The sequence below is a fragment of the Ursus americanus genome, chromosome 34 (genome assembly GCF_024610735.1).
Source record: "Ursus americanus isolate L20-20 chromosome 34, mUrsAme1.1.p, whole genome shotgun sequence".
Classification (NCBI taxonomy): Eukaryota; Metazoa; Chordata; class Mammalia; order Carnivora; family Ursidae; genus Ursus; species Ursus americanus.
The window spans coordinates 27,096,293-27,115,078 of record NC_142160.1 but is presented as its reverse complement, the minus strand read 5'-3'; the positions used below and the strand labels follow the sequence as shown (position 1 = coordinate 27,115,078).

Here is an 18,786-nt window from a genome sequence, read left to right as displayed (position 1 = left end):
AAGAGGCAACAGAAATGTCCTGTTTCCAGCAGGAAGGAAGGAGGAAGCTTTGGAGAAGTAAGCACCAAATGGCTATTAATTCCCAGCAGCTCCAATGCACAGAATGTGATTTGTTGGCAGTCCCACCCAGCACTACATCCTGACCTTCCCCACAAGTACCAGAGGAGGCTATAGTAAAAAGCATTCATGGAGAGGCTAATGGGGAATCCCAAATTCCGGAAAGAGCAAACACAAAAATCACCAGATATTCATGGAAAACCAGCACCATGAAGAAAAATGAACTAAATGCAATAAAACAGAAGATGCAACTACCAAACGCATTACGTTGGACAAGCAAGTGTTTGGTTTTTTTTTAAAGGGATAATTAATTGTCCTAAGAATAATAAGAGAAACTACCAAATCCTTGAAATATGAATAAATTGCTTACATTTCTAAAAAGGGGACGTACAGGGAAAAAATGAATAAAAGGCTGAATAGGAGATAGAGCTGAATAGCAAATAATGACTTCAAAGATTGAGCCAAATAATTCTAGGATCAAGTACAAAAGGACAGAGAAGTAGAGAGTAAGAAGGTGGGGGTTTTTTAGTTTTGTTTTTCTTTTTTAATACAAGAAATCAGAGGGGTTTGTTGGGGAAGATGATGGAGTAGGAAGGACCAGGAACCCACCTCTTTACCTAGACCAAAATTTGACTGAGAGACTCTGCCTGATGTAACTGTTATGGAACTCTGGAGTCTGAGGACTTACAGCTTTGGGGGAATGGCTTGGACAGTAAATTTCAGCTGTTACCATGGTAGAGACTACCCATCACCAATACCCTAGACCCATGATGGGCAGCTGTACCTGCATTCCTAGACAGGCTTATAGTAGGAGGGGTGGGCAGTGCTTGATGAGTTTGGTTGAGTATCAGAAGATAATATGCACAGTTATATGAAGAAGCTATTAAAATACTCCTGCCTTTGAAAACTACATATCTGTGTGGGGCTAGGCTCTCTTCATATACTTTGGTCAAAACATAGTGCAACAAATTGCAGAAATGTGTACAAGCATCCAAATGTTTCTTTCAGGCCATATAGTAAGATTTACAAACATTTAAATGAGTGTACTCTTCTCACTATTTTTTTTTGTCTTGTAACTTATAGTTATGCTTAACAAAAAATGTTATTCATATTAACATCTAGTGAGTTTATCATTGTTACTTTTAGTGAATTAATAAGTATTTTCAGGTGTCGCTGCTTTAATTTCAAAAGTCATAAATGTTGAAAGTTACAGCCTCATAAACAAAAGCTCTTTGGTATTCTCAGTAATTTTTAAAGTTTAATCTTTAAACTTCAACGAGAATCTCCTGACCTCTACACAGTTTCTATCCCAGACCCCTAAAGAAGGGGAAAGGCTCAGGGAGACTATCTTGTGATGTATCATCAATAAAGTACACTGTACCCAGCTCAAAAAAAGGTACTTGTACATATAAGCAGACCAGCAATGGTCACCAGATATTTAAGGAAATCATATTAAGCATATAATATGAAAAAATAGAAAGCAATACTTAAAATAAAAGAGATTATTCAAAGAAAAGACTATCTCAAATAAATTAATATTAGTACCTCCATAAAAAGGTAATAGTATATCCATTAAATAAGAACAGGATGCTATTTTTTTAAAAAAAGGAACATCTAGGCTATTTAAAAAAAGAAGTTCTTGTAAATTAATCATGAGAGAGTGGTAATGAAAACCATAATAAAAGGATTGGGAGGCGCCTAAGTGGCTCAGTGGTCCTTCGGCTCAGATCATGATCCCAGGGTCCTGGAATCGAGCCCCGCGTGGGGCTCCTTGCTCAGCAGGGAGTCTGCTTCTTCCTCTCACTCTGCCCCTCTCCCCTTGTTGGTGCTTTCTCTCTCAATAAACAAAATCTTTAAAAAAAAAAAAAAAGGATTGGAAGGTAAATTTGAACAGTTCTTTCAAAATCTAGAGTAAAAAGACCAAGAATTGAAAAGAAAAAAAGTGTCCAGGAAGTTCAATATTCAATAACATTGGAGTTCTCATAAAGAGAGAGCAGATAAAAGAATGGATAGAAAATTATCAAAGAAACAGTCTAAGAGAACTTTTCTGATTTAAGCTCCACTGAGCGCCCAGCACAATGAATAAAAATAAATCCATACCAACATACATCAGTTTGAAATTTCAAAGAGGATTTCCAAAAGCCTCAAGGGAGTTAAAAACAGGACTTACATGGGGCGCCTGGGTGGCACAGCGGTTGAGCGTCTGCCTTCGGCTCAGGGCGTGATCCCGGCATTATGGGATCGAGCCCCACGTCAGGCTCTTCCGCTGTGAGCCTGCTTCTTCCTCTCCCACTCCCCCTGTTTGTGTTCCCCCTCTCTCTGGCTGTCTCTATCTCTGTCGAATGAATAACTAAAATCTTTAAAAAAAAACAAAACAAAACAGGACTTACATGAAGGATAGAGATTCATAATAGCGTGGGCCTTCTCAGGAAAAACACTGGAAACTAGAAGACAGTAGAACCACACCTTTACAATTTTGTTGAAAAATTACAAGATTTCTGTACTCAGCCAAAGTATCAAGTGTAAGCATAAAATAAAGATATTTTGAGACATTCAACTACTTTATCTCTCATGTACCTTTTCCCACATAAGAAGAATGAACCAAGAAAGAGAAAGATACAGGGTTCAGGAGAGAAGTGAAGGAAATCCCCAGGACAGAGATCCCAAGATGGTAACTGTACAGAGGGAATAAAAAGTGACCTGCCTGGGTTGGAGCAGGTCAGAGGGTTCTAGGGGAAACTTCTTTAAGATGATGAAAATGGTAGAATGTCAGATATATTTGAATGTATTGCAAAGAGATTATGCACTTGGGTTAGAGTTTGGAAAAAAAGAAACTGGTCATCTTTTGGAGTGCAACTTAATATGCAAACGGTCACACAGGGTCCCAGATAGGCATGTGCAAGGATACCACTGTAGCAGTGTCTGTAATGGTGAGAAATTAGAAATAACCTAAATGCCTATAAATAAAGACATTGTCAAATTACAGGACACACATATTTGTTTAACAATAGGCAGCGAGTGAAAAAAAATGGGGGACGGCTTTTTTTCTGTTGTGGTTCCATTTGTGTTTCAGAAAACACAAGACTAAATTTCTAGATTTACGATTATGAATATAACTAGGAAAATATCTAATAGCCTACATCTCAGACTTACGTTGTATTGATCTCTAGTTGTTTGTTTATTCATTTAACATCTATTTCTTGAGCATGTAGTATGTATAAGGAGTTGTTTCCTGCATGCTGGGAATGGAGCAGAGAGCAAAATAGAAAAAAGTACGTGTCCTCATAAAGCTGATATCCTTGCAGGAAGAAACAGACTATGAGCAATAAACAAATAAGTACATTATAGGTCAGGTGATGAAAAGTACTCTGAAGAAAAGTAAAACAGGGTAAGAGAGGTAGATGGGGTGGGGGGGGCACTTTCTATGTTAAGTTCTGCTGTCCAGTGGCGCTTCCTGAGTTATGGACAAGTTCTAGAAATTTGCAATGTCCAGTACTGTAAGCCATTAGCCTCATGTACCTGTTGAGCATTTGTTTTGTGGCTGGTGCAACTGATAAATGGAATTTTAAATTCTATTTCATTTAAATTAAATTTAAATTGCCACATGTGGCTCACTGCTACCATATTGGTCAGTGCATTTAAATGGGAATGGTCAGGGATGCTGTCACATAAGGCAGCATTCGAGCTGAGATCTATACGAAATGAAGGAGGTAGCCCTGGGTTCCAGGCAGAATGAAAACCAGGTCCTCATCTGGAGTAGTTGGAGGAAGCCTGCAAGGCTGGAGCAGGATGAGTAAAGGAAAGAGTAGAAGGAGATGAAGCCAGAGAAACAGAAGGGGCCCCGATCATGGAAGGCCACAGCGGCCAGTATAAGACTCTGCTTGTCCTCTGAGGTGGGAAGCCATTGCAAAGCTTTGAGCAGACAAGTGAAATGATCTGAATTTTTAAAGGGTTGCTGGAACTATTCTGATGATAAACAGTAGGGATGAGGGCTGAACCAAGTAGAAAGTTAAGAAACTCCTACAGAACCCAGACCACAGGTGATGGTGCATTAGTGGGTAGTGATGGAGTGTAGAGAAGTTGTCAAATGAATTGACAGTATTTACTGCTGAATTAGGTAAGGGGCATGAGAAAGGAGGTATCAAGGATGGCCTTGAAGGGCTTTCGCCTGAGCAAATGAGATCAACAGCACTGGGGAAGAGAACATTTGGAGAAGGAATTCAACAGTTCTGTTTTGTGCATGGTAAATTGGAGGTGTCTGTAGATAGTTATGCTAAAGTCCTGACAATAAGTGATGTTAAATGGGAATTTCAACTAAATGATTTCTTCCTGGAGAGCTGAGTAGGAGAAAGGTTCATCAATGGTGTTAGCCCTCTCTATGTGGGGGACAAAGCAAATAGCTTATCATCAGTCTTCAGCATGAAAGATTTTCTGTCTTTAATTACACGTGGCTCTAAGATTTGGATAATTATGTTTACTTATTCCATAGAATGGTTCCTGAAAAAATAAGGTTCCTGTCACGAGTTTGTATACCACTTGTAACTCTGCCAGATATTGAACCACTGGTGGAGGCTCTGCTCACCTGCCACGGACATGAGCCTCAGGAAGTACTCTGGCCTGAGTTCTTTGATGCCGTGAATGAGGCCTTTCTGCTGTAAGTGACGTACCTTTACTCTCTCATCGGCTTTGTTTTCCTTTTCTTAGTATGCTCCATTATATTGGAGATGCAGTTTTCAAACTTTTGGTCTCAGCACCACTTTATGCTCTTAAAGATTATTGAGGATCCCATGAGCTTTTTTTGTTTTTTAATGTGGGTTGCATTTGTCAATATTTTACCATGTTTGAAATTAAAACAAGTTTTAAAAATATTTGTTACTTCATTTAAAAATAATACATTGATTACATATTCACACAAATAGCATATTTTTATGAAAAAGTGATCTTTTCCAAGAAGAAAATTGTTTAACAGGAGTGGCATTGCTTTATAGTTTTGCACGTCTCTTTATTATCTGATGTATGACAGCTGGTTCTCATATGTGTTTCTGTACAGTCTGGTACAGTATGTTGTTTTGGTTGAAGTATATGAAAAAAATCCAGCCTCACACAGATACCTAGTTGGAAAAGACAGAGAGTTTTGCAGTAGCCATCTCAGATAATTGTGGATTTTCTCTTTGGATAGATACCTCACCAAAATTTGAAAATGGTAGTGTTTTAAGGTTCGTTGCTACACAGAATCTGAAATTATTATACTGTTACATTAACCCATTGAATGTCTGTGGAATACTTTTTTGTTTGGTTGGGGGTTTTTTGGTGGTATACTTTTAATAGCTCTTCTACCCAAGCAGGGTCTTATAGCCTGGTTTTTGAACGTATGTTTCATTTGGAAAATATTGGTTTATTAAGTTATGCAGATCTTCTAAACCTGACGTATTTCATTTTATAGCATCAACACTTTCGTTTTTGTCAGCACCAATCTCATCAGAAATGTCTTTAGTAAGCTGTCAAGCTCACATCGATAGGAACAAATTTTCCAAGATTTAAATTTCTACTTAAAAACTCAAATTTATCATTGGCTACAAAATGCTGTCATTTGTTTTCCTTTGTACAAGGGTCATTTCACTAATTTTTGAGAAAGTATGTGCCAAATACGGAATTCTGAGTAAACACTGTTTGTCTGCTATTCTTTCAAGGAAAGTTCCATTACAAAACGGTGGCTAGTTGATCTTGCAGCTCACACAGTTGCAAGAGCTTTTCCTCCAGACAACCATCCTGCTGTGTCATGCCGCGCAAGTGCAGTATGCGTGCTTTCATTTTCACCACACGGAATGCTTTTTTATAAAAAGTGTTCTCGAGTGTAAAATTTAGTAAAATTAATATTTTGTACTGCTTCCTCAAGCACATTTTTGTGTGAAACTGGCAGTGTTATTACTGCATGTAGTGGTGAAGAGTACAGTGACTACTTCCTCTGCTTGACTCGTGCTGGGCACAGCAGTTTTACTCGCTAGTGCACGATGAGTGCAAATGTCAACACAAGTGTTCCAGGAAAAACCATGAGATTCGAAATAGTTATTCAACACTGTAAGTATTTCTCTACCGTATGTGTGTACTGCCCAGCTCATTTAACAGAACTCCCGTTCTCAGTGTTGATACGAGATGAATACAAGTAACACAGCTAAGGTCAGCCATATCCAGAGGTTCAGATTTAAGGCAGAAGTATAATTCTCTTGATGAAATAGTAACTTACATTATTGATGTTTGAATTATTTAATTCCTTTTTGTTTCGACTCTGAATGATCTCAAATTGATGCCACATTTAGCTGGCACTGTAATAGTATTTGAAAACATTCTATTGAATAGGCGTAATAAGGTAAACTAATAACATCTATGAAGTCAAGGGAAAAATAGCTTTCTTCATATTTGCTTTCACGTACAGTTTAGCCCAGTTCCTTTGGAGTAGATGTCTCCCTGTCCTGAGTCGGAAATCTCTGGTGTATTGGTTTCATCTTTTCCCAATGAACAGCTATGGATGAGAAAGCAAATCTTTTAATTCTCCCTTGAGAAGTCAATGATCCATTCTTAAATGTGAGAAAATATATTATAAATGAATTTTATTTTTGAATAAAATATCAAATTATAAGAAAGTCTGAAAATATGTTATATATTTGTGAAGTATATATAAATATGCTTAGATCTAAAATAATTTAGATAAAATTTATACTTTTCAAAAAATTTTTAAATATTATTGCAAAAATTAGACAACAAAGTGTACTTGCTTCTTGTTATGTTTCCGTGTAGGGCCAAGAGGAAATATTAGTTTACTTATTTACTTACTTACACCCCCCCCCACTTTATTGAAATATAATTGACATATAACATTGTGTAAGTTTAAGATGTACAAGTTAATTTGATACACACTTTATACTGCAAAATGATTACCATCATAGCTTAGCTAAGACCTTCATCATGTCACATAATCACCATTTCTTTTCTGTAGTGAGAACATTTAAGATCTACTCTTAGAATCTTTCAAATACATAATACTGTATCAACTATAATCACCATGCTGTACATTACATCCCCAGGATTATTCATCTTACAACTGGAAATTTGTACTCTTTGACCAGCATCTCCCCACTTCACCATACACTAGTCCTGGTAACGATCCTTCTAGTCTCTGTTTCTATGAGTTCAGCTCTTTTAGATTCCACATAAAGTGATATCATATGGTATTTGTGTTTTTATGTTTGATTTATTTTACTTTATGTTAAGTAAGTTAAGTATGCGCTTAGGTCCATCCATGTCACATACTGCAGGATTTCATTCTTTCTCATGGCTAAATAATATTCCACTATATAAATATATCACATCTTTTTTATCCATTCATCTACTTATAGACACTTAGGTTGTTTCCATATCTTGACTGTTGTGAATGCTGCAGTGCACATGATAGTACAGATATCTTTTTGACATCCTGTTTTCAGTTCCTTTGAATGTATACCCAGAAATGGGATTGCTGGATCATAGGATAGTTTTAATTTTCCATGATGGCTGCACAAATATACATGCCCACCAACAGTGCACAAGGGTTCCCTTTTCTCCACATCCTCACCACACTTGTTATTTGTTGTCCTTCTGATTCTAGCCATTCAGACAGGTGTAAGGTGATATCTCATTGTGGTTTTGATTTGTATTTCCCTGATAATTAGTGATGTTGAGTATCTTTTCACTTGTCTGTTGGCCATCTGTCTTTTTTGGGAAAATGTCCATTCAGGTTCTCTGCCCATTTTTTAATTGGACTATTTGTGAGGGGTGTGTGTGTGTGTGTGTGTGTGTGTGTGTGTGTGTGTGTTGAGCTGTAGAAGTTCTTTATATTTTGCATATTAGCCCCATATCAGATTCATTTTTCAAATACCTTCTCCCATTCAGCAGGTTGTGTTTTCATTTTGCTGTGCAAAAGCTTTTTATTTTTGTGTAGTCCCAATAGCTTATTTTTGCTTTTGTTTCCCTTGCCCAAGGAGACATATCCATAAAAATGTGGCTAAGACTGATGTCCAAGAGATTACTGCCTATGCTTTCTTTTAGGAGTTTTGTGGTTTTAGGTCTCACAGTTAGGTCTTTAATCCACTTGAGTTTATTTTTATGCTGGTGTAAGAAATTTGTCCAGTTTCGTTCTTCTGCATATAGCTGTCCATTTTTCTCAGCACCATTTGTTGAAGAGATTTTTACTTTTTGTATATTCTTGTCTCCTTTGTCAGATTAATTGACCATACAAGCATGGGTTTATTTCTGGGCTCTCTATTCTGTTCCACTAATCTATGTGTCTGTTTTTGTGCTAGTACCATAATGTTTTGGTTACTATAGCTTTGTAGTATATCTTGAAATCTGGGATTGTCATATCTCTAGCTTTGTTGTTCTTTCTCATGATTGCTTTGGCTATTCGGGGTCTTTTCTGGTTCCATACAAATTTTAGTATTATTTTTCTACTTCTTTCCCAAGTTCAGTTATTGAAGAGACTATCCTCTCCCCGCTTTATATTTTTGACTCCTTTGTCATAGAATGACCATATATGCATAGCTTTATTTTAGGGCTCTCTGTTCTATTACATTGATCAGTATGCCTGTTTTTATGCTAATACCATACTGTTTTAATTACAATAGCTTTGTAAAATAGTTTGAAATCAGGGAGCATGATGACTTCAGCTTTGTTCTTTCTCAAGATTATTTTGCCTCTTTGGGGACTTTTGTGGTTCCATATACATTTTAGGATTGTTTGTTCTATTTCTGTGAAAACTGCCATTGAAATTTTGATAGCAGTTGCATTGAATTTATAGATTGCTTTGGGTATCTGAACATTTTAACAATATTAATTCGGGGTGCCTGGGTGGCTCAGTCGTTGAGCATCTGCCTTTGGCTCAGGCTCAGGTGGGATCGAGCCCCGCGTAGGGCTCCCTGCTCGGTGGGAAGCCCGCTTCTCCCTTTCACACTCCCCCTGCTTGTGTTCCCTCTCTCGCTGTCTCTCTCTCTCTCCCAAATAAATAAATAAATAAAAATTAAAAGATTAATTCTTGTTAGGTTTTTGAAGGTATTATCAATTTGAGAAAATTGTCCTCCGTTCCAGTTTACTGCGTTTTTGTATTGAATTGGTTTGAATTTTATCAAATACTTTTTCTGCATCTATTGATATGATCACATGACTTTTCTTTTTTAGCCAGTTGATGTGACTGATCACATTAACTCATTTTCAAAAGTTAGACCAGCCATGCATACCTGTGACAAATTCCACTTGGTTGTGATGTATACACTGTTGGATTCAATTTGCTAATATTTAGTTGAGGATTTTTACTTCTATGTCAATCAGAGATATTGGTCTCTAAGGTTTGTTTTGTTTTGTTTTTGGTCTCTTAAGTTTTCTTATAATGTCATTGTCTGCTTTTGGTATTAGTATATTTCTGGCCTCAGAAAATGAGTTAGGAAGTATTTCCTCTGCTGTTCTCTGAAAGAGATTGTAGAGAATTGGTATCATTTCTTCCCTGAATGCTTAGTAGAATTCAGCAGGGCCTGGTACTTTCTTTTTTGAAGGTTATTAAATGTTCATTTAATTTCTTTAATAGGTATAGGCTACTCAGCCTGTTTCTTCTTATGTGAGTTCTGTTAGAATATTACCTTTCAAGAAGTAGTCCATTTCATTTAGGTTATCAAATTCATTGGCATAGAGTTGTTCATACAGTTCCTTTATTATCCTCTTAATGTCCATAGGATCTATAATGATGTCTCCTCTTTCATTTCTGACATAGTAATTTCTGTTCTCTCTCTCTCTCTCTCTCTTTTTTTTAAGTTAGCCTGGACAGAGACTTAATTGATTTTATCAAGCAATTCGAAGAACCAGCTTTCATTGATTTTTCTCTATTGATTTCCTGTTTTCTATTTCATTGATTTCTGTTTTAATTCTTACTTTTTCTTTTCTTCTGTTTACTTTGGATTTAATTTGCTTTTCTTTTTCTAAATACCTCCCTCAAGTAGAAACTTAGGTTATTGATCTTAGATATTGCTTATTTTCTGAGTCTGTATTTAATGCTATAAATTTTCCTCTAAGCACTACTTTTCTTGCATCCCACAAATTTTGATAGATTTTGTTTTCATTTTCATTTAGTTCAAAATAACTTTACATTTCTCTTGAGGTTTCTTACTTGATCCATGTGTTACTTAGAAGTGTGTTGTGGAATCTTTACGTAATTTGGGATCTTCAAGTTATCTTTCTGTTATTGGTTTCTAGTTTATAATTGAATTGTGATCTGAGAGTAGACATTGTATGATTTTTATTCATTTGAATTTGTGAGGGATGTTTTATTTATTTATTTAGGTTTTGGGGGGGTTGTTTGTTTCTTAGAGAGAGAGAGAGAGAGCATGAGTGGGGAGGAGAGGGACATAGGGAGAGGGAGAGGGAGAATCCTAAGCACGCTCCACGCTGAGTGCAGAGCTGTGGGGCTCGATCTCACAACCCTGAGATCATAACCTGAGCTGAAATCAAGAGTTGGATGCTTACTGGACTGAGCCACCCAGGCACCTCCTGAAGGTGTGTTTTATAGCTCAGAATGTGGTCTATCTTGGTGAATGTTCCATGTGAACTTAAGAAGAATGTGTGTTCTGCTGTGTTTGGATGAAGTATACTGCAAGTGGCAATATATACGGTTGATTGATGGTGTTGTTGAGTTCAGCTGTGTCTTTACAGGTTTTCTGCCTGCTGGATCAGTCTGTTTCTGATAGAGGGATGTTGAAGTCTTCAGCTATGATAGTAGATTCATCTAGTTTGCAGTTCTGTTACTTTTTCCTCATATAATTTTACACTCATTAGTAGGCACATACAAGTTAAAGATTATTATATCTTCTTGGAGAATTTACGCCTTTATCAATATGTAATGAATTTCTTTATTCCTAATAACTTTGCTAAATTTGAAGCCTACCGTGTCTGAAATTAATATAGCTACCCCAGCTTTCTTTTGATTAGTGTTAGCATGGTATATTTTTCTCCATCCATTAGTTTTGATCTGTATGTTTCTTTATACTTAAAGTTGGTTTTTTGTAGACAAAATATAGTTGGATCTTGTTTTTTGACCTACTCTGTCAGTCTTTATCTTTTAATTGGTGCATTTAGACCATTGAGGTTCAAAGTGATTATTAACATAGTTGTATTAATATCTATTATATCCCTTACTGTTTTATATTTGTTGCCCTTGTTATTTGTTCGTCTTTGTGTCTTCCACTCTTTCTCTGCCTTTTGTGGTTTTAATTGAACATTTAACATGATACCATTCTATCTTCTTTCTTAGCATATTCATTATACTTTCTTTTTTTATCTAGTAATTACCCTAGAGTTTGCAGTATACATTTATAGCTAATCCAAATCCACTTTCATATATCATACCTCTTCACAGATAGTGAGTACTTTGTTTTTTAAAGATTTTATTTATTTATTTGAGAGAGAGAGAGTGCAAGTGGGGAAGGGAGAGGGACAAGCAGACTCCGTGCTGAGCACAGAGCCCATCTCAGGGCTGGATCCCATGACCCCGAGATCACAACCCAAGCTGAAACCAAGAGTTGGATGCTCAACTGACTGAGACCTCCAGGCACCCCTGTGAGTACCTTTAAATAACAAAATAATCCTAATTCCTCCTTTCTGTCTCTTGTATCATTGTCATTCATTTCACTTATATTTAAGCACCCTAAGCATATCTACACGCATAAACATACGTATTTGGGTACATTGTTCCTATTTATCATATTTGAACAGTCTATTTTCTGTTACATCAGTTAAGAATAGGAAAAATAAAAGTTTTTATTTTGCCTTCATTATTTTTTCTTTGATTTTCTTTATGTAGATCTGAGTATTTGACCTATGTTATTTTTCTTCTCTCTAAGGAACTTCCTTTCATTTTTTTTACAGAGTATGTCTACTGGCAACAAAACTCCTCAATTTTTGTTTGTCTGAAAAAGCTTTTGTTTCTCCTTCGCTTTGGAAGAATAATATCACAGGGTACAAAATTTTAGATGGTGTATTTTTTTTCTCTCAACACTTTTAATATTTCACCCCACTCTTTTCCTGCTTGCGCGGTTTCTGAGAAGTTGGATATAATCCTATCTCTTTTCTCTATAGTTAAGATGTAGGGGTGCCTGGGTGGCTCAGTTGGTTAGTGTCCTACTCTTGGTTTTGGCTCAGGTCATGATCTCAGGGTCATGAGATCAAGTGCCGCATGGGCTCTGCACTCAGGGGGAGTCTGCTTGAAGACTCTCTCCCACTCCCCCTCACCCCACTCATGCTTTTCCTCTCTCTCTCTCTCAATAAATAAATAATTTTTTTTAATTATGTATTTTTCCCCTGGCTTCTTTCAGGATTTTTTCCTTATCTTTGATTTTTCTATAGTTTCAAAATGATGAGCTTAGGTGCAGTCTTTTGTCATTTATCCCATTTGGTGTTCTCTGGGCTTTCTGGAATTGTGTTTTGGTATCTGATGATTTGGGAAAATTCTTAGTCGTTGTTTAAAAAATTTTTTTTCTCTCTCTCCCTCTTCTCCTTTAGTATACCCTTTTTACACATATGTTACATCTTTAATAGTGTTCCGCATTCCTTAGATATTCTGTTTTTTCCGTCTTTTCTTTCTTTCTTTCTTTCTTTCTTTCTTTCTTTCTTTCTTTCTTTCTTTCTTTCTTCCTTTCCTTTCCTTTCCTTTCCTTTCCTTTCCTTTCCTTTCCTTTCCTTTCCTTTCCTTTTCTTTTCTTTTCTTTTCTTTTCTTTTCTTTTCTTTTCTTTCTTGGTTTTCAAGGTTCCCATGGATATATCCTCTAGCTCAGACATTCTTTCCTCAGCCAGTCTCTGGTTCAGCCCACCAAAGGCATTCTTCATTTCTGTTATAGTGGTTTTGATCTCTAGTATTTCTCTTTGTTTTTTTTTAAGATTCCCATCTCTGCTTACATTGCCCATCTGTTCTTACACGCTATTAGTGCTCTTAGCATATTAATCATAGTTGTTTTTAATTCCAAAGCTGATAATTCTAACATCTCTGCTTATTGGTTCTGATTATTGCTCTGTCTCTTAAAATTGTGGGTTTTTTTTTTCCTTTTGATATGCTTTGTCACTGTTTTCTTGATAGCTATATATGAGGTACTGGGTAAAAAGAACTGTTGTAAATAGGCTTTTGTCGTTTGGTGGTAAGGTATGAGAAGAGGGGAAGGTGTTCTGTGGTTTTATAATTAGGTCTCAGTCTTTTAGTGAGCTTATGCCTCTGAACTGGGAACTTCACACAAGTTTCTCAGTTTTTTTCTTCCCCTTACTTAGGACAGATGCCCAGGGCTGCCTGGAATTGGCTATTTGCCTTCCCACAGGTCTGTTAGGCTCTAATAATACCACATGAGGTTGGGCTCTGGTTAACTAGTTTTCCTTGAGGGCAGACCTTGTTAAGAATGGAGTGCTCTATCATATTCAAAACCTAAAGTAGAAGTAGATTTACTCCCAGTGTTTACTGTGAGAACCTAGTTAAGCTCCTGGAAGCAAATTTCATGATATTGTGGGGGCCCTCCATGACTGGATCCCACTGGAGTTTTTAACTCTCAGAGTGGTCCACACTGAGCCTCCAGCCATTCACTAATTACAGTGCAGGTTTTCCTACCTGGCACTGGTTCCTAGGGCAATTTCTACTTGTGGATCTCTACTGCAGTAAGTTACAATTTCTTGTATTTGCTTATCTGTCTTTTCAGTCCTGGGGACCAAGGTTTGCCCTACGCCCTACCCTCTCTTAAAGATAGAAGAACAGTTGTTGAGTTTTCAGTCTGTTCTGCTTTGTACCTGTTATTAAGATAGAGTGGTGACATCCAAGCTCCTTTCATGTGTAACAGGAAATTGGAAATCTCTATATGGTGTATTGAAAATATATATAACTACAATAGCATTATTATATATAAAAATTGATACCAGTTCCTTAGCACCATCATGTACTTAGTCAAACAGTAAATTCTCTTGATGGTCTCAAAAAAATTTTTTTTAGCTTTGGTTCTTTTGGAATCAGAGTCCTTTAAAATCCACATGTTGCGGGGCGCCTGGGTGGCACAGCGGTTAAGCGTCTGCCTTCAGCTCAGGGCGTGATCCCAGAGTTCTGGGATCGAGCCCCACGTCAGGCTCCTCCGCTATGAGCCTGCTTCTTCCTCTCCCACTCCCCCTGCTTGTGTTCCCTCTCTCGCTGGCTGTCTCTATCTCTGTCGAATAAATAAATAAATAAAAAAATCTTAAAAAAAAAAAAATCCACATGTTGCATTTGGCTGATAGGGTCAAAAGTCTCTCTCAATCTGTAGGTTCCCAGTTTCTCTTTGTTTTGGTTTTGCAAAGTACTTGTTGAAGTAATATGGTTGCTTTACCCCACTCTTCAGGTTACAGAGTATTCTACCATCTCAAGTGTGATAAAGGGTGCAAACCCCTTGCCCTCTTAATCATGCATTCAATTTCTGTATGTGTTTGGACCTATTTTGTTATTTTCTGTTCTGTGGGGGTTTTTTGTTTTGTTTTGTTTTTGGGTTTTTTGCCTGTTGCATATTCACACACCAGTACCACTTTGTTTTAATGGTGGAGCCTTTCGAATACACCTAATATAAAATAAAGCTAGTTCTCCCTCATTTCTCTTCCTTTTTAGGGTTTTTTTCTGGCAATTCTTGCTTGTTTTATCTTTCAAATAAACGTTGAAACCATTGTTTCTAGCTTCAGGAAAGAGAGCTAATATTGTTTGGGGGAGGCTCATGTAAAATATATAGGTTAACTGAAAGAACTGGCTCTTTCTGACATGAAGGCTTTGTGCCCACGTGTCCAAGAACACTTATGTCTTTCCATTTGTTCAGGTTTATTTTTTGATCTTAAAGGAGTGTTCTACATATTTTCCACATATATAGGTTTTAGACATTTTTTACTCCTAAGGTTTTATTGTATTTTGGGGGGTTTTGGGGATTTTTTTTTTCCTGTAGTAAGCATATCTTCTCCCCATCTTTAAATTGATTTTTATTATATCATTGCATTTGGAAAATGAACATCAAAATCACCATTATTCTTTCAGTTAGCTCAGAGGAAGTAATTACCAGTAGAGTATTTGCTATTTTTCATATATAACTCTTAAAAATTAATGTAAAAATGTAAGTTTTAATTTCACTTTACATGGAATGTTATAATACAGGAATTTGTTAAAATAATATTTAGAAAAAATAGAAGATTAAATTATTTCATGTTGAAAAAAGTCAAAACAATTCTCATGGTTAAAAAATACAGTCTTTTTCCACCTACTGTAAACCACTGTCACCATTTGCCCAATAATTTGGGTAGTTTGAATTTCCTGGGGAGTCTGATCAGTTATATTTGTTATTTATGTAAGATACTGAGGAGTAATCAATTTAAAAGTTTGTATAATACAGGGTGCCTGGGTAGTGCAGTTGTTAAGCGTCTGCCTTCGGCTCAGGGCGTGATCCTGGCGTTCCGGAATCGAGTCCCACATCGGGCTGCTCCGCTGGGAGCCTGCTTCTTCCTCTCCCACTCCCCCTGCCTGTGTTCCCTCTCTCGCTGGCTGTCTCTCTCTCTGTCAAATAAATAAATAAAATCTTTAAAAAGAAAAAAAGTTTGTATAATGTGATAAATGTGGTTCACATCATTTACCTGAGTACATACTTCAGGTTCTAGTGACTAACCCTACCAGTTTTCATTTTTCGTACTCCAAAGCAGTTTTTCAAAGTATTTACTTTTTTTTTTTTTTTAAGATTTTATTTATTTATTTTGACAGAGAGAGAGACAGCCAGCGAGAGAGGGAACACAAGCAGGGGGAGTGGGAGAGGAAGAAGCAGGCTCGCAGTGGAGGAGCCTGATGTGGGGCTCGATCCCACAACGCTGGGATCACGCCCTGAGCCGAAGGCAGACGCTTAGTGACTGAGCCACCCAGGCTCCCTCAAAGTATTTACTTAAAGTAAAATGCTCTTTGCCTTTCACCATTGCAGCTCTATTTCTGATTTATTTAGTAATACATTTCATCGAATTATAAGGTCTTAGCAACCTGTGCTTCCAGCCTTTTTCAGCAAGACTTGAATTAAAGGGAAATGGGAGGAGAACGCCCCTTGGCATACCCTGTGAAACCTCTCAAAACTGTTTCAGAAATTACTGGTGAGGAAGAGACATGCTCAGAAAATAGCTACTTTTGCTCCACCCGCAGTGCTCAGACAGAAAGCTGAGGGCAGTCTCTTCATGGGTAGGCCTGAACTCCTTTACTGTTTATTTTACTTCTGATAGCATGTTCTCCCTCAGCAACTAATAAAATTTATTTGGTTTGGAAAATTATGTCTGCTAATCCATAGGGGACAGACAGTCCAGAAATGCTGGGTGGCCTGCACCTTGTCCAATTCCTATGGCTTCAGCTCAGCAAGTTCCCCAAGCAGTGGCGTAAGAGCTGGCACCTTTCCATGGACACTTTCCCATGGACGGAGCATCCCAGCCACATGTTGACATGGGGAGGCTGATTCAGTCAGTCAGTGCAAATTACCACCCCCACACCCAACACTGTTCTCCCCCCAGCCCCTTGAGCAATTCCCCAAATGTGCTGTGTGGTCATTTAGAAACCACATACTTTCTTTGACCAGTGCACCCTGCCCTGTGTTTAGACTTCCAGCGATTTGCCTACCACAATACACCAGTGGGATTTCATCTCTTTTACTATTGGCTGGCTGGCTGTGGCCTTGGCTTCCAAATACAGTCATGGATTTTCAGAAATGGGCTGCCTGTCTTCTTTTCAACAGCAGATTCTTGCCCCTCTCTGCAGTTTAGATAACCTAGAGGAAATCTTCAATTTCTTGGCCTAAATGTCAAACCTAACTTCTCAGGCCTATTCCTGGAGTTGCCCTCACAGCCACGCAGGCTGCAGGCTGCATACAACCTTTCTGGGAGGGCCACTGAAATCCTTCCAGGGGTCTGTGGAGTATAAGTAATTCAGTATGACATGCCCTCTAAGGTAAATCTAAATCCATTGCTTCAAAAACATTGAGTTTGATGACGGGGTGGAGAGTTTTTTCTACATACTAGAATGAATGAGTGAATTGAACAAAGGAAAGGAAGAATGGCTGCAGGACTGACCGACCAACTGGCCTCACAGTGTGACTGTGAGTGTTAAATAGGGTGACCATACAGTTCATAATCTTTACCAAAACACTCTGGAGAGTTCAAAGGGGACTGCCTTTTTATAACTCTGGTGGGGTAACAGACATACGGCACACTGAAATGTATTTAAATGGGTCTCATGCCTGTAATATGTTTAGCATGGTGCCTCACACCCAGAGTAAACGTTCAGTAACTGTTCACATGTTGTTAATTATTGCTGAATTTAGTAATTATACCATTTTTTATAATGTTTTATTAGGTTTTCTCAAGCTTATATCTTTTCCTTCTAATGGAAATATCACTGAGCTAAGGCCAAATGTAAGCTAAATTCCTTTTGCTGAATATACTATATATATATATATATATATATATATATATATATATATATATATATATATATAAAATTCCCTATTAAATTTAAAAAAAAAACCCGGTTTCTGAAAGAACTAATACAGCCTCCGAAGGTGCTTACCAGGAACAGAAAATAAATTACAAGAAAAGGCTGACCTTTTGCCAAGCTTCTGGTTCTGTGCTTTTTCAGCTCAGATAAGAAAAATCAGGCTTTAAGTGTCGTCAAATGATACAGGCGAATGTCTATAAATGAAGAAAGGCTAGTGTAATACTCAGGACAGAAAGGTAGCAAAGAAGAGTAGTAGTAACTAAAACCCTACTTATCCATTTATTGAGATTTCCTGAGATCCTCTTTTTTTGTTGTTTAACTTTAATAAGATATGGTCACAAAATTAGTCATTGAAAAAGTTTACTTTTCAAATAAAAACCTGCTGATTCTGATTTGTAATAGACATTCCAGTATGTTTGGGTTTGGACATTTCCTTTGCTTGGTGTTGCTGCTTTTTGTTTTGAAAAGTGGTTTCTCTAACATGTAAGTGGCAATGATGGCACAGTCTTCAAATTTGTTATACTTCTTAAATCAAGTTTTCATGAAAATACACCTTTGGGATATATTAGAGAGTATTCTTTCCAATTCCTTGGAATTAAGTAGTTTTCTAGAAGCGCTGATCCCAATTTTTGTGGTCTTTTCTGGCAACCCAAACAGCCCTGATCTCTTTCTGGTTTGGAAAAGTGGAATACTGCCTGTGTTTGTCTTGAGTAAGGAAGCTTCTTCCTTCCCTTTGCCTCTCTGACATTCCCTACCGACAGGCACTGCCCTCGTTAGGCACTGTTCTTGCAAAGAATTGAATTCCACATTCTGTTTTTATTGTAGCCATAAAAAAACAATTGGAGCCAAAATTATTTATTAAGCACCTGAACCAATTTCTTTATATACTGCCTCTTTTTGGGAAAGATGGGGCAAACAACAACCTCAGTATTTTGGAGAAACAAAGTATAGTTTTCTAAATGCCAAGGAGGCATTTATCTAGCAGACTCTGAAAGCAGGAGATATGGGACACGGTAGTGTCCTGTCAGGGTTCTCCTGCTTTGTGTCAGAAATTGTTACCAGGACTCAGATGTTTGGGGCACCTGGGTGGCTCAGTGGGTTGGGTGTTCAGCTTTTGGTTTCGGCTCAGGTCATGATCTCATGAGTCGTGGGATCAAGACACATAT

General features: G+C 37.4%; 1 protein-coding gene across 5 annotated transcripts in view; it reads left to right on the top strand.

Annotated features, from left to right (window-relative positions):
* FANCC (FA complementation group C) overlaps positions 1-18,786 on the top strand; it is a 269,377-nt gene that overhangs the window by 195,077 nt on the left and 55,514 nt on the right. For all 5 annotated transcript variants that reach the window (XM_045780982.2, XM_087858800.1, XM_087858797.1 and 2 more), the window contains one exon: positions 4,547-4,711. In XM_045780982.2, coding sequence (XP_045636938.2) covers positions 4,547-4,711 — 165 coding nt within the window. The remainder of the gene's footprint in view (positions 1-4,546; positions 4,712-18,786) is intronic.